At 50.4% G+C, this 12,155-nt stretch overlaps 1 protein-coding gene across 1 annotated transcript in view; it reads left to right on the top strand.

Moving 5' to 3' along the window:
* The window catches only part of LOC144102119 (uncharacterized), a 399,640-nt gene that overhangs the window by 360,926 nt on the left and 26,559 nt on the right, over positions 1–12,155 (top strand). Inside the window, exon 9 of the mRNA XM_077635411.1 lies at positions 10,462–10,731. Within this exon, the coding sequence (XP_077491537.1) occupies positions 10,462–10,731 (270 nt within the window). The remainder of the gene's footprint in view (positions 1–10,461; positions 10,732–12,155) is intronic.

Below are 12,155 nucleotides of genomic sequence, written 5' to 3'. Positions count from 1 at the left end.
GCTTTCCTCTAGGACACCCCTACATACGCAACATTTTGCTTCAACGAGTCACAAAAATGATTGTTTCCCGTTTTTTTTGAGTGTCCGTTCACATTTGCTCTCGAAGTTAGCCGTGTCAACTACGTAGAAGTTCATGACATATAATGACGACGTCGCGAATGCGAATACAAGAGAACCACGAATGCGACAGGAGTGCCGAGAGCTTCGAATTCCGGTAGTAAGGAGAGGACTTTCTAGAGGGTAAAGGGGTATCGGGGACCGTTGGCTGTTCATCAGATGCCGTGGAGACTTCTGGCTCGCCCGGCCCACTCGATGACCTTGACTTGCGTGTCCTCCTACTCGGTGGTCCTAGCAGGTCTGGTACTCTTCACCCTGAAACGAGCGGCGGCGGTTGAATATTAAAGGAAAAGCCGTTTAAAGGGACACTGAGAAAAAATTGAAGTTGGCTTGTATCGATGGGATTAAGGTATAAAATAGAAAGGATCAAAATACAGGTATCGCCGCCACATTGCAAGGTTCATTGCAAGGTTAATTACTCCTTAGAAAAATTCATTGCAAGGTCTAAGGACAGATTAGAGCGTGAAATCATCGAAGATTATTACATCAAGCAGAGGGGTCATATCTGCATAAGCACGCCATCAGTCTCGTTGTTACAACAGATTAGTTTTCTTAGTGGTTCATTATCAGCGATGTAATCTCTGCTTGGTCATTTTGGCATGTTTGCTCTTGTTATGTCACCGCTTGTATATATGAACTCTTTTATTTGTTCTGCTTTTATCTTTTCTGCTCGTGTGGTTATTAAGGTGTTTTTGCTATGAATAAACTTAGTTGCAAGTTGGGGCCAGTCCTGTATTGTGTGTGTGCTGTTTCCGTCTTTTAGCGCCTGTACGCTAGTTGCGTAAACCATGTCATGATACAACCAACTAGCTCAGATCAGTCTTGCTACGGCGCCCTTTCCTTTGCTCAAAAACAATTTTCTTATTAAAATTGCACCCGCCGCAGTGGCTCAGTGGTTAGGGCGCTCGGCTACTGATGCGGAGTTCCCGGGTTCGATCCCGACCGTCTTTATGGAGGTAAACCGCTAAGGCGCCCGTGTGCTGTGAGATGTCAGTGCACGTTAATGATTCCCAGGTGGTCGATATTATTCCGAAGCCTTCCACTACGGCACCTCTTTCTTCCTTTCTTTTTTTACTCCCTCATTTGTCCCTTCCCTTGCGGCGCGGTTCACTCGCCGTGGTGGCTCAGTGATTAGGGCGCTCGGCTACTGATCCGGAGTTCCCGGGCTCAAACCCGACCGCGGCGGCTGCGTTTTTATGCGAGACCAACATCGGTCCTCGTACATTCAACTACATCAAACATTTCTTAACAGACCGCTTGGCCTATATACGCATACAAGAGACCGAGTACGGCCCGTTTGAGATGGGAACGCGGGGCACACCACAAGGCGCTGTGTTGTCCCCGCTTCTCTTTAATATTGCCTTGACTCACCTCCCAGAGCAGCTGGCGGGTGTCGGCGGTGTTCAGCATGCACTGTATGCCGATGACGTCACCATCTGGGCTACTACGGGAAACATAGGAGAGATGGAGGAATGCCTGCAAGCAGCGGCGCGCACAGTAGACCACTATGCTACGTACTGCGGCCTCCAGTGCTCCCCGTCCAAGTCTGAATTTGTGCATATTCGACATTCTCCGAAATGCAAAATCTCCGTTCAGCTCTCTCGCCAGCGGCCCCATCCGTGAAGCGCAGGAGCTGTGAATACTCGGTCTCTTCATTAATCAGCATCGCAAGGTAGACACGACCCTTGCCAAACTCCGCAGAGTCGGCGACCAGGTGGGCCGAATGGTTCGCCGCGTTTCTAACAAGCGAGGAGGGTTGCGAAGTAAGGATGCGGTGCGGCTCGCCCATGCCTTCGTAACTAGTCGAGTACTGTACTCGACTCCTTACCTCCACTTACGGAAACATGACGAAGATTGCTTGCAGGTTGTCCTCCGCAAAATTTTCAAGAGAGCCCTCGACCTCCCGATCTCCACTTCCAACGCGCGACTGCTCGCGTTGGGGATGGTGAACACCTGTAGAGAACTTCACGAGGCGCATCTCGTTAACCAATACACGCGTCTCGCTCAGACCGTGTCCGGTCGCCGCCTCTTGGGCCGGTTACACATCAAACATGACCATCATACAATGAAACGGGTTCGAGTGCCCGGACAGTGGAGACGCGCCCTCTACGTTCGAGCCCTTCCGACTAAGATGAGCAAGGAGGACCATAATGGCCGGCGCCAGGCGCGGGCGGATGCCCTGCACCCCCACTATGGCTCAAAGAAACACGTCTTCTACGTCGACATTGCAGGCCCCTACCACCACTCCAGGGGGGAATGGTACACGGCTGCAGTCGTACACGAGGGAAGACAGGTGGGCGGCCTCTCATTCAGGGCGCCCAGCTCAACTCATGCGGAGGAGGTAGCGATCGCCCTCGCAGCCTCCCATCCCGACTCTAATTTCATCCTCACAGACTCTCGCGGAGCCTGTCGTAACTTTGAGTTCGGTTGGATCACTCCACTTCCTCACCAAATTCTTCATCACAGTACTCGCGACTGCTATCCAACTCACCGCTCAATCATATGGGTCCCCGGCCACCAAGGCATGCCAGGTAACGAAGCCGCCCATGAGGCAGCCCGCGCACTCACTTACCGGGCACCAGGAGTTCTTTGGGAGGAACTTAACCCGAATCAAATCTCTCTTCTTTCTTTTAAAATATCACAGAGCACTATCGTGCCGAACACCGGCGCTACCCGGTTCCTATGAAGGGACTGGGTAAAGCTGGCGAACGAACTCTCTTTACGCTCTTTACAACCACCCTGCTGTGACCGGCGGTTCTCAAGCACTTTGACTCTTCTTTTGACGGCCATTGCTCAATCTGTGGGGAGGTGGCAGACACCTTTCACATGGTTTGGGAATGCAGACAAAATCCTTCTCTGCCCCCCATCACCCCTTCCCCTACCTGAGAGGACTGGGAGGCGGCTCTGCTCGGTTGCAAGGAACTATCGGCCCAACAGGCCCTGGTTCGGCGGACATGCGCAGCGGTCAAGACCAACGGGGTCCCGGAATGAGGGACTCCGCCTTCTATTGTAAGGAGGAAGACGACGCTGCTCGTTCTGTTGTCACCTCAGCTCAGTAATTTTGCCTTGTTTTCTAGTTATTAACTAGGTTATTTCCATCCTTGGAAGACAGCCGCGTCTTTAAGGCGGTACTGTCCCTACGGGAAGGGTACGGCAGCTCCGGCGCCGGTATCCTTAAAGGGACAGCGCCATCTGAAGGAGCCCAGTGGGGCGGAGGCGACCATGGCATCACATGGCGGGGATCTGCCAGTCATCAGGGACGTCCAGCAGTGCTGTGCGTCATCATCGCTCAGTGGGCACGACTCAACTATCGTCGCCTCTGACGAGGAAGTGGCTGACATGGCGGAAATGGACAACGATGGCTTCAAAGTGGTGAGTCATCGGAAGCACCGGACAGTCGGCATCCCAGTGATAGTTCAGCCAAAAGAGAAAGGTGTTGACTTCAGAGAGTGGAACCCTATCAGGCTGTTCGATGATATTAAAGTACTACTGGGATCTGCTCCGATTCGCAGTCGCTTCACAACGCAAGGGGCTCTTCATCTAGATATCTCAACGGAAGAGCAAGTAGACATTCTTCTGCGGTGCTCTCAGATCGGTGGCATACGAGTTCAAGCCCGGTTGCCACACTCCTACATGACTAACACATGTGTTATAAGGGGAGTACCAGTGTGGTATTCGGAAAGTGCCCTTCTTGACTACTTGAAACCGCAAGGAGTTCTGCCCGTGCGACGGTTAATGCGCCGGGTGGAGCCTGGAGAACAACAATGGGGAGCGAAGCCTACAAACTCTATTGTGCTAGCGTTTGCTCCCAACACCGAACGCCCTGGAATAATTGACCTTGGTTTCACCAAACATGCAGTCCACGAGTTCGTTGAAACTCCTCCCCGGTGCTTCAGGTGCCAACGCTTTGGACATGTAGCGAGAGTTTGCACCAAAGATCAACGTTGCAAGCGGTATGGGGGTGGCCATGATTACAAAGAATGCAAGGCAGATTTTGCTTGCGCTAATTGTGAAGGTGACCATCCAGCTAGTTTCAGTGGCTGAACATTCCGTGTAAGCGCCTTACACCGTCGCAAGTCCTTCATTAGTGGCCCCAAACCACAACCCACGGAGAAGCCGATACATGGAAGTGAAGAGTTCCCCGCGCTCGAGTCGGAAGCTCGGGACGTGGTAGCAAGCGACGTCGCTGCACGACCTGATCCGAGAAAGTCGGCAACGGCCTCCGAGGGTGAGCTGGCTGTTCGATCTGCTTCTGCAAAAAGTGTCCATGTTCCTCAGCGACCAGATCACAGCAAGACTCGACAACATGGAGGACATCCCCTTGCCTTAAAAGAGATGCAGACACCAGCTACCGTGGCCAAGAGTGGGTCCCAGCCCCCGTCTTTTGTCGAAGTGGTGCGCCAGTGCGTGCAGCAAAATAAGGAGCTCAAAAGCCGGAATCTCTCTGACCTTCTACGCGTTTTGTTTGATGTCCTGCGTTCATATAGCCAAGCGATGCAGCCTGGAACTTTGAAGAACTTTATACAGCTGGTGCTTTCCTTTGAGACCTTGATCACCGCCTTCGCAGAGAACTTCAACTCCTGGATGGCTAGTTTTCTTCAACCTGTTGCAACTAAAAACCCTAGAAAAGTGCCATTTATCATGCAATGGAACTGCGCTGGGATTATAAGTCGATTAGCAGAACTAAAATTGTTCTTGAAAGAGACCTGTGTTCCAGTACTGGCCCTCTCGGAGGCTGGCTTGCCAAGCGGGAGGTCTTTGCCGGGATACGTTGCCCACAAGAATTGCAGCATAAAGTCTTTTCCCGCAGGAAGTGCCGCCCTTTACATAAGAAGGGAGATTCCTCATGTGGCTTTGAACGTCACCGATCTTTGCACCGACAGTATTGAGGTAGTGGCTGTGAGGATTCGGCTCGCCTTCCGAACTCTGTCCATTGCATCAGTATACGTGTTCCCGCGTAAGAAGGTCGATATGGCTTTGTTCCTCCAGCAACTTTGTGACCGCTGCCCAGCACCCAGAATCATCTGCGGTGACTTCAACGCCCACCACCCTGCCTGAGGTGACAGGAACACAGATCCTCGCGGACGCCAACTTGTAGAAGTCATCGACAGTTTGGACCTGTGCGTTGCCAATGACGGAAGTCCCACTTTCTTTCGGCCTCCAACCTCACCCAAATCTATAGACCTAACCTTACATTCACCTGACGTCCGTGTGCAGTGGTCAACTAGAGCTGACCGAATGGGAAGTGATCACTACCCGATATTTGTGTTTACTGCCGACTTCCATCTGCGTGGTCCTAAAATTTGCCATGTTGTTAATTGGGACAAATACAGGGAGCACTTAGCTTGTGTTTCCGGTGATGTGACAGACAAAATGATTTATGCTAAGATGGCTGCTACCACGGCGCTCAAGCTACCTGATCATTTTCAGACTCCGGATTTAAAACTCCGGAACCTCTGCGCAACGCGCAGAAGGGCGGAGCGACAGCTGTTGCGGAAGAAAGACGACAGAGCCTTGAAGACAACTTTCAACAGGCTCAACTCTGCCATTAGACGTCATGCGAACAAGCTCTGTAGGTCCCAGTGGGCATCCTTTTGCGCTAGCTTGACTGTTTTCTCACCCATAACGAGAATTTGGCGTGTCGTTGGCAGTCTTGCTGGTGGCTCTCGTCCGAGTAAACCTTTCGAGGCGCTTGCATTGCGCACGCGGAAACATCTCGTGTGCTTGGCAGAGGAATTTGCGGATGCATTTGTAAATTCCAGACCAGGAATTCATCCCTGCGCTCTGCCTGCTACGTCTCCGTCTGTTATGGACGCCCCGTTCACACTTCGAGAACTACAGACAGCGCTCCGCAGCCTGCGGCGTCGCTGTGCATCAGGTATTGACGGCATTACCAATCTAATGTTACAGACCCTGCCTCTGGAACACCGGAATATGCTCCTAACCTATCTCAATCGAGTGTGGGAGTCTGGTGACGTTCCCCCTTCATGGAAGGTGGCTTGTGTAGTCCCACTGCTGAAGGCCAGCAAAGAGATGACAGACGCGGCCTCGTATCGTCCTGTATCGCTGACGTCGTGTGTGGCTAAGCTCATGGAGAAGATGGCAAGTAAGCGTTTGTCTTGGTGGCTTGAGGATATAAGGGCACTACCAACATGCATCACTGGATTCCGCACATGTTTAAGTGCGCAAGATAGCGTCCTGGACTTGGTAAGCCACATTGAACATCAGAGTGCTTTTGGACTTTCAACAATAGCTATTTTCCTAGATGTATCAAAGGCTTATGATAGCGTCCTCCAGAGCTCAATACTGAATAGTCTGCAGGTCATAGACGTACAGGGCTATATTCTGCGATTCATTCACTCATTTCTCAGTGATCGTAAATTTCGAGTGCGGTTAGGCAGTAAAATGAGCTCCAAAAGGGCGCTATCGCGAGGGGTACCTCAGGGTAGTGTCCTGTCCCCAACGCTCTTTAATGTTGTAATGGCTAGTCTTCCCGCAGAAGTGCAAAAACATTGCAGGCATGTCCATATGTCCATGTATGCAGACGACATTTGTCTTTGGTTAACCGGATATCAACACAAACGCTTAGCTCTATTAGCGCGACAGGCCATGCTTTCAGTTAAAAGTTACCTTCAAGGTATTGGGTTGACTCTCTCGGTGGAAAAATTTGGCTTCGTCCTGGTTCCAGGTAGGGGACGACGGTATGCGCGGCTGAGCATAGACCTTGATCAGTCTTGCCTTCGTCAGGTTAACCACATCCGTTTTTTGGGCGTCACTATTGACTCACTTCTACAGTGGCGACGAGCTGTGGACTCGATTGTGGCTTCACTATCTTCGCGTCTCAATGTGCTTCGTAGAGTTGCTAGTGAGCAATGGGGAAACAATCCTGCTTCAATGATCAGGCTTCACGATGGCCTGGTGACCAGTCGCATAATGTACCAGCTCCCTTTAATTTCCCCCTCGGTATCGCAGCTGGAACGCCTTGAGGTTTTGCACAGAATGGGACTAAGGAGGGCTCTCGGCGTTCCGCAGGCTGCTCCAAACAATGCAGTACTGTATGAGTCTCAATCAAAACCTCTTCGGCTAGCCGCTTCACAAAGACTTTTGCTGCAAATTGGCCGCCTCAGAGAGACTGTTGCCGGGAGAGCGCTTCTACAGCGCCTTAGAAAGAGATCTGAGTCCCGGGCGTACTTGGCTTTAAATACTCTTCGTTCTCTGGGTCTCGACCTTCGAGATCAACCTAAGACGTTGAAGCCACCTTGGTCCTTTCCGAGCCTCGATTGTTCCTTGACAATTCCCCACGTTCCCGCTTAGCGGAATTCTCCTTTAGCGGCAATGCGTTCGCTCGTACTGGAACATCTTGAGACCGAATATGCCAGTCATCTTCAAATTTTTACAGACGGCTTTGTAGACAAGGTCAGAGGATCTAGTGCAGCTGCTTTTCATATTCCGTCTTTGAAGTATGATTGCTCTGTTCGTTTTACTAAAGTCGTGTCCTCCACAATGGTCGAAAGCGTTGCCATTGAGGCAGCTCTAAAGAAGCTACGGTGTTGTACGCCTCAACCTACTTACTGTCATAATTACGGATTCAAAATCTGCCCTTCAAAGGTTAGAGTACGGGTTCCCCATTGATGCCTTGAGTCTTAGATCCCTACGTTTGGTGCAGAATCTACATAGAAAAGGCTTCTCTATACGTTTTCAATGATTGCCCTCGCAGATAGGTGTCTTAGGCAATAAGATAGCAGACAACCTCGCCCATACAGCTCTCTCCGGGATTCCAGTACATGGAGTCCCTCATGAAGTCAAGCAAATGTTCAGAGATGTGGTGTTGTGCCACTTCAGTTCTTTGTGGAGCTCTCCTCATCAGCCATGTGTGACCAAGGGTCTCAAAAGGTACCAAGCCACTTTGCTGCACCGCGTTCGCACGGATTCTGCTCGTACGCCGGCGTGGATGTATAAGACTGACCATTGTCTTCAACGTGTGGTGTGTGTGGTGACATAGAACATTACCTCTTGTGCTGTACTTTGTACAACGCGGAACGGGCTGTGTTATTCGGATCCCTCAAGAAGGCAGGAGTTCCTCACAGTTCTCTTCAGGACATTGTTTTCCCGAGCGGGAGCCAGTCGAGTAGAAGGGATGCTTCTCGCCTTCTTCTACTTTACCTGCAGGACACGGATTTGGCCTCCACATGGTGACCTCAGGAGTGTCTATTTGGGTTTTTGCTGACAGTATTTCTGTGATTTCTATTTAAGTGTCGCTACGGTGGAGCAATTGCCGGCAGCAACTGCAAGGCTAATCCCACCGGTAGTTTACAACCACTCAACTCAACTCAACTTTTATTGTAAGGGGCGATGCCCACTAGGGGCCTCTCCCCGAGCAACTTTCTGTACATATAGCCTAATAAATGCTTTTCACCACCACCACGTTTTTATGCAGGAAAAACGCTAAGGCGCCCGTGTGCTATGCGATATCATTGCACGTTAAAGATCCCCAGGTGGTCGAAATTATTCCGGAGCCCTCCACTACGGCACCTTTTTCTTATTTCACTCCCTCCTTTATCCCTTTCCTTACAGCGCGGTTTAGGTGTCCAACGATATATGAGAGATGTTGCGGAATTTCCTTTCCCCAAAAACCATTATTTTTATTATTACGGCGCGTTTCAGGTGTCCAACGAGATATGAGACAGATACTGCGTCTTTTCCTTTACCAAAAAGCGCTTAATATTATTAAGATTTCTATTATTAAAATTGTCAAGTAACCAGAAATGACTAGCTGGTGTATTATGTCGTAACTGCAATGCCAAAATGGTGTAGTATACCGTAACCGGCAAATTCCTAAGAGGAAATATCGAACTGCCGACGTATGCCGCAACCAGAAATCTCGAAGTGGTATAGGATGTCTTTACTGGAAATGATGAAATGACACATCCCATGTTATGACAAAGAATCACGATCACAGACATGCTTTCGGATTCCTCCACATAAACAGACTTAAGTTCCATGATAATTTTTGTGCTGACTTGTGCTGACATAGAAATGAGCAACTCGGCGGCGGCGACAGCAACTAGCGTGCTCGGTGGTCCTTTAAGCATTGAACCATCACTCTCTGCCGCGCTAAATTTAAAGCTTGCGAAAAAGTTTTGGATATAAGGCGCTGATAGAACCTAAACCAATCTCGAAAAACATTTAAGTACACCGGGCAATTTGTTAAGAGTAATGCAATGGTACCACCGGCTTCTCATTGCCTTATCTAAATACGGAGCAGCGAAACAAGCCAGAATAAGCGCATGCGCATAATAACGCTTCTTTCGCTGCTCCGTCATGATAATGTGCTCACCAGCCCCCAGTGGTCCAATCGCGATACTGTTAAAGAATTGGCACCGTGTACCTGCGCAGGGGTATAAATTTTGCTAATACGTCTAGGGCACCCGACACCACACAGTGATAAAGAAGTGAGCTGGTAGTTTTGAGCATGAAGAGCTTCGCGCCAGTTCCAGTTGGACAGCCTGCCTAACTGTCTCTGCTACCACCCTAAGCAGGACAATTAACAAGCCTGATATTAGAAATGTACAGGCAAAGGCTGGTCCTATAGACGACCAGTGTGTAGCCGTCCGTTTCCAATATTGGGCCAATTTTATTCGGTGCTTTGGACTGTGCAAAGCGTGTTCCCTTTACATTTGCCTTCAGGGCCAGCATTAGAAAGTATTCGTGGAGCGCGCGGTGAGGCGAGGGGGGATCGAGGGTGGTGGTGAATTTGCGCTATGTAATTCTTCCGCTCTCATCAAAAAACTTTCACAAACGCACTTTCTCGCTATCCCATATAGTCTCCATCACGGCATGGTTGAGGTGTCCACCGAGTATGAGACAGTTATTAAAAAATTAAGTGGGGCTAGTTGGTGATTTTGATCCACAGACTTGGACATATTACTAGCGTTAAAATACAAAGGACAAAGAGCAGAAACACACAGGACAGACGCTAGTCTTCAACTGCCGTTTATTGCACACGTAGGAGAAGAAATCACTGTGCGCATCTGCGGATGGTCGATATGCAAGACGAATTTGCTTTACACGAACGCTGGTTATCGCCAAATATAGAGAGCAAAAAAGAAAGAAAAGTAAATTGACAATAGATTGAAGCGCGTGCTTTTTGCCTGGTATGCAATTTCTTTACTCGTGAGGGCTATTAAAGGGGAGCTCACGCATCTAGCGTCTATCCTGCGTGTTTCTGCTCGTTGTCCTTTGCATTTTAACGCTAGTAATATGTCGCAGTCTGTGAGACAAGAGACAGTTATTGCGCCAATCGTATCCTCACAGTCAGATTCTAATTTTCCCCTCCGCCTGCAGGGCTCGCTGCGGTTCCCGGCGGTGCAGCCGCCTTTCCGCCTGAGCCACGAGTTCTCCGAGGAGGTGCTTGGTGGCGGCGGGCCGCTCTACTGCCGCTGGCAGGCCCCCGTGCTGTCCAACCACGACGTGTCCTTCCGCCTGGAGGGCTTTCACGCGCCCTCCAGTAACTGCACCGCAAACTATCTGCTCGTCGACGACGTCGTGCTCTGCCCAAACCCGCCCGTCACGCACTCGGTGCTGCTGCACCGGGAGAACATCCTCAACGCCCAGGTGCGTGGTCGCCCTCATGCCCGCTCTTCGCGGAATTCGACCCATCGGAGTTGCTGCCATGCGGTCAAGATCAGCCGCACATATTCCCAAGAGTAGAGGCATGGAGACAATACAGTCGTGACTCGGTATAATGGACACTGGTTCATGGCCAAAAGTGTCCAGAAAGCGAGTCGTCAGTAAAAACGAATCATGAAGAAAACCAGAAATAACTATGACAAAAAGCTTTACGATTACGGACCGCTTCTCTTCGTAGCGGAGGGCAGTCAAGTGGAAATCGAGCAACCTTGGAACCTCCAGGTACATTATTCGTGTCGTCATTATCTTCAAAGTCATCCGGTGCAACTTTTAGCACGTTTGGAGCTACTATAGTGCTCCACGCGACGCATGATGGCGCCTCTTGGAGTGATGAAATATATCCTTGTGAGGCAAAAAAAAACTGCAGGTTAAGATTACCGCACATTAAACGGTAGAAGAGTTAATCCAACCTGCAAGTGAAAAATAAAGACCAATTTAGGTTCTGCGAGAAAACGATTTACGAACACAGGAACAGGAAAACAAACAAACAAAAAACACTCGCGGAAGGCAAAGGGTAGAGCTTGAGGGAACAAAGGAAAGGTACACTGAGCGTTCAGCGTTCAGCGAAAGATTCAGCGTTCCATATATGAGCCTGGTAGATGGTTCGTCGGGCAAGGAGGTGTGGCGGGGCTTCGGCGCAGTCTGTGGGCTCCGGCAGGTGCCCTGATGGAGGCATAGGGTGGACAGCAGTGTCCACGTTAAGGGCCATTGCCACAGGTCACCGACGCTGTCCCCAGGTCAGGGCGCGACCTCCAGGTCAGGTAGCCGGGGTAGCAGCGGTGAAGATTGAAGCGGCCCATGTTCAGAGGCTGTCGGCCACGGGAAAGGCAAGAAGGGACGAGCGGTCCTTGGTCTCATGGCTCAGGCTGTCGACGACGGGCTGTCAAGGCCTGGTAGCCGGGACATTGTAGACTGAGGCCGAAGCCTCGGAACTCGGGTAGTCAGCAGATTGGTACACGTCCGTCGCTGACCGCGTCCTTCCTGTCCTCCCTCAGCACGGTCCCTTCGTCACGTTCCACTACCGCTTCCCGTCTTTTTCCTCCATGATATCGAGCGGCTCCTCCAGCCGCAGTGTGGAGCCGGTACCTCACACTCATTCTAGGACTGTTCACATCCCAATAACTGTTTACTCGCTTGGCTGTGGGCTGCTAATTGTGGTTTTAGACGTAGTCCATAGAATGATTTTTTAGCAGCTGTTCATACATTGCGGCAAGTGGTAAGTCAAGTTGCTACTGTTGTTCATGATGCCGTACACAAGGAAAAAAAACCTTTACTCTGGCATCCGCACTTTCGCACTCGCTTTCGCTGGTTCACTGCACTTAAAATATCAAAGGCGGAAAATATAGCAT

The sequence above is a fragment of the Amblyomma americanum genome, chromosome 8 (assembly GCF_052857255.1).
Source record: "Amblyomma americanum isolate KBUSLIRL-KWMA chromosome 8, ASM5285725v1, whole genome shotgun sequence".
Classification (NCBI taxonomy): Eukaryota; Metazoa; Arthropoda; class Arachnida; order Ixodida; family Ixodidae; genus Amblyomma; species Amblyomma americanum.
Note: the sequence above shows the minus strand (reverse complement) of the source record. Positions and strands in the feature narration are given on the sequence as shown.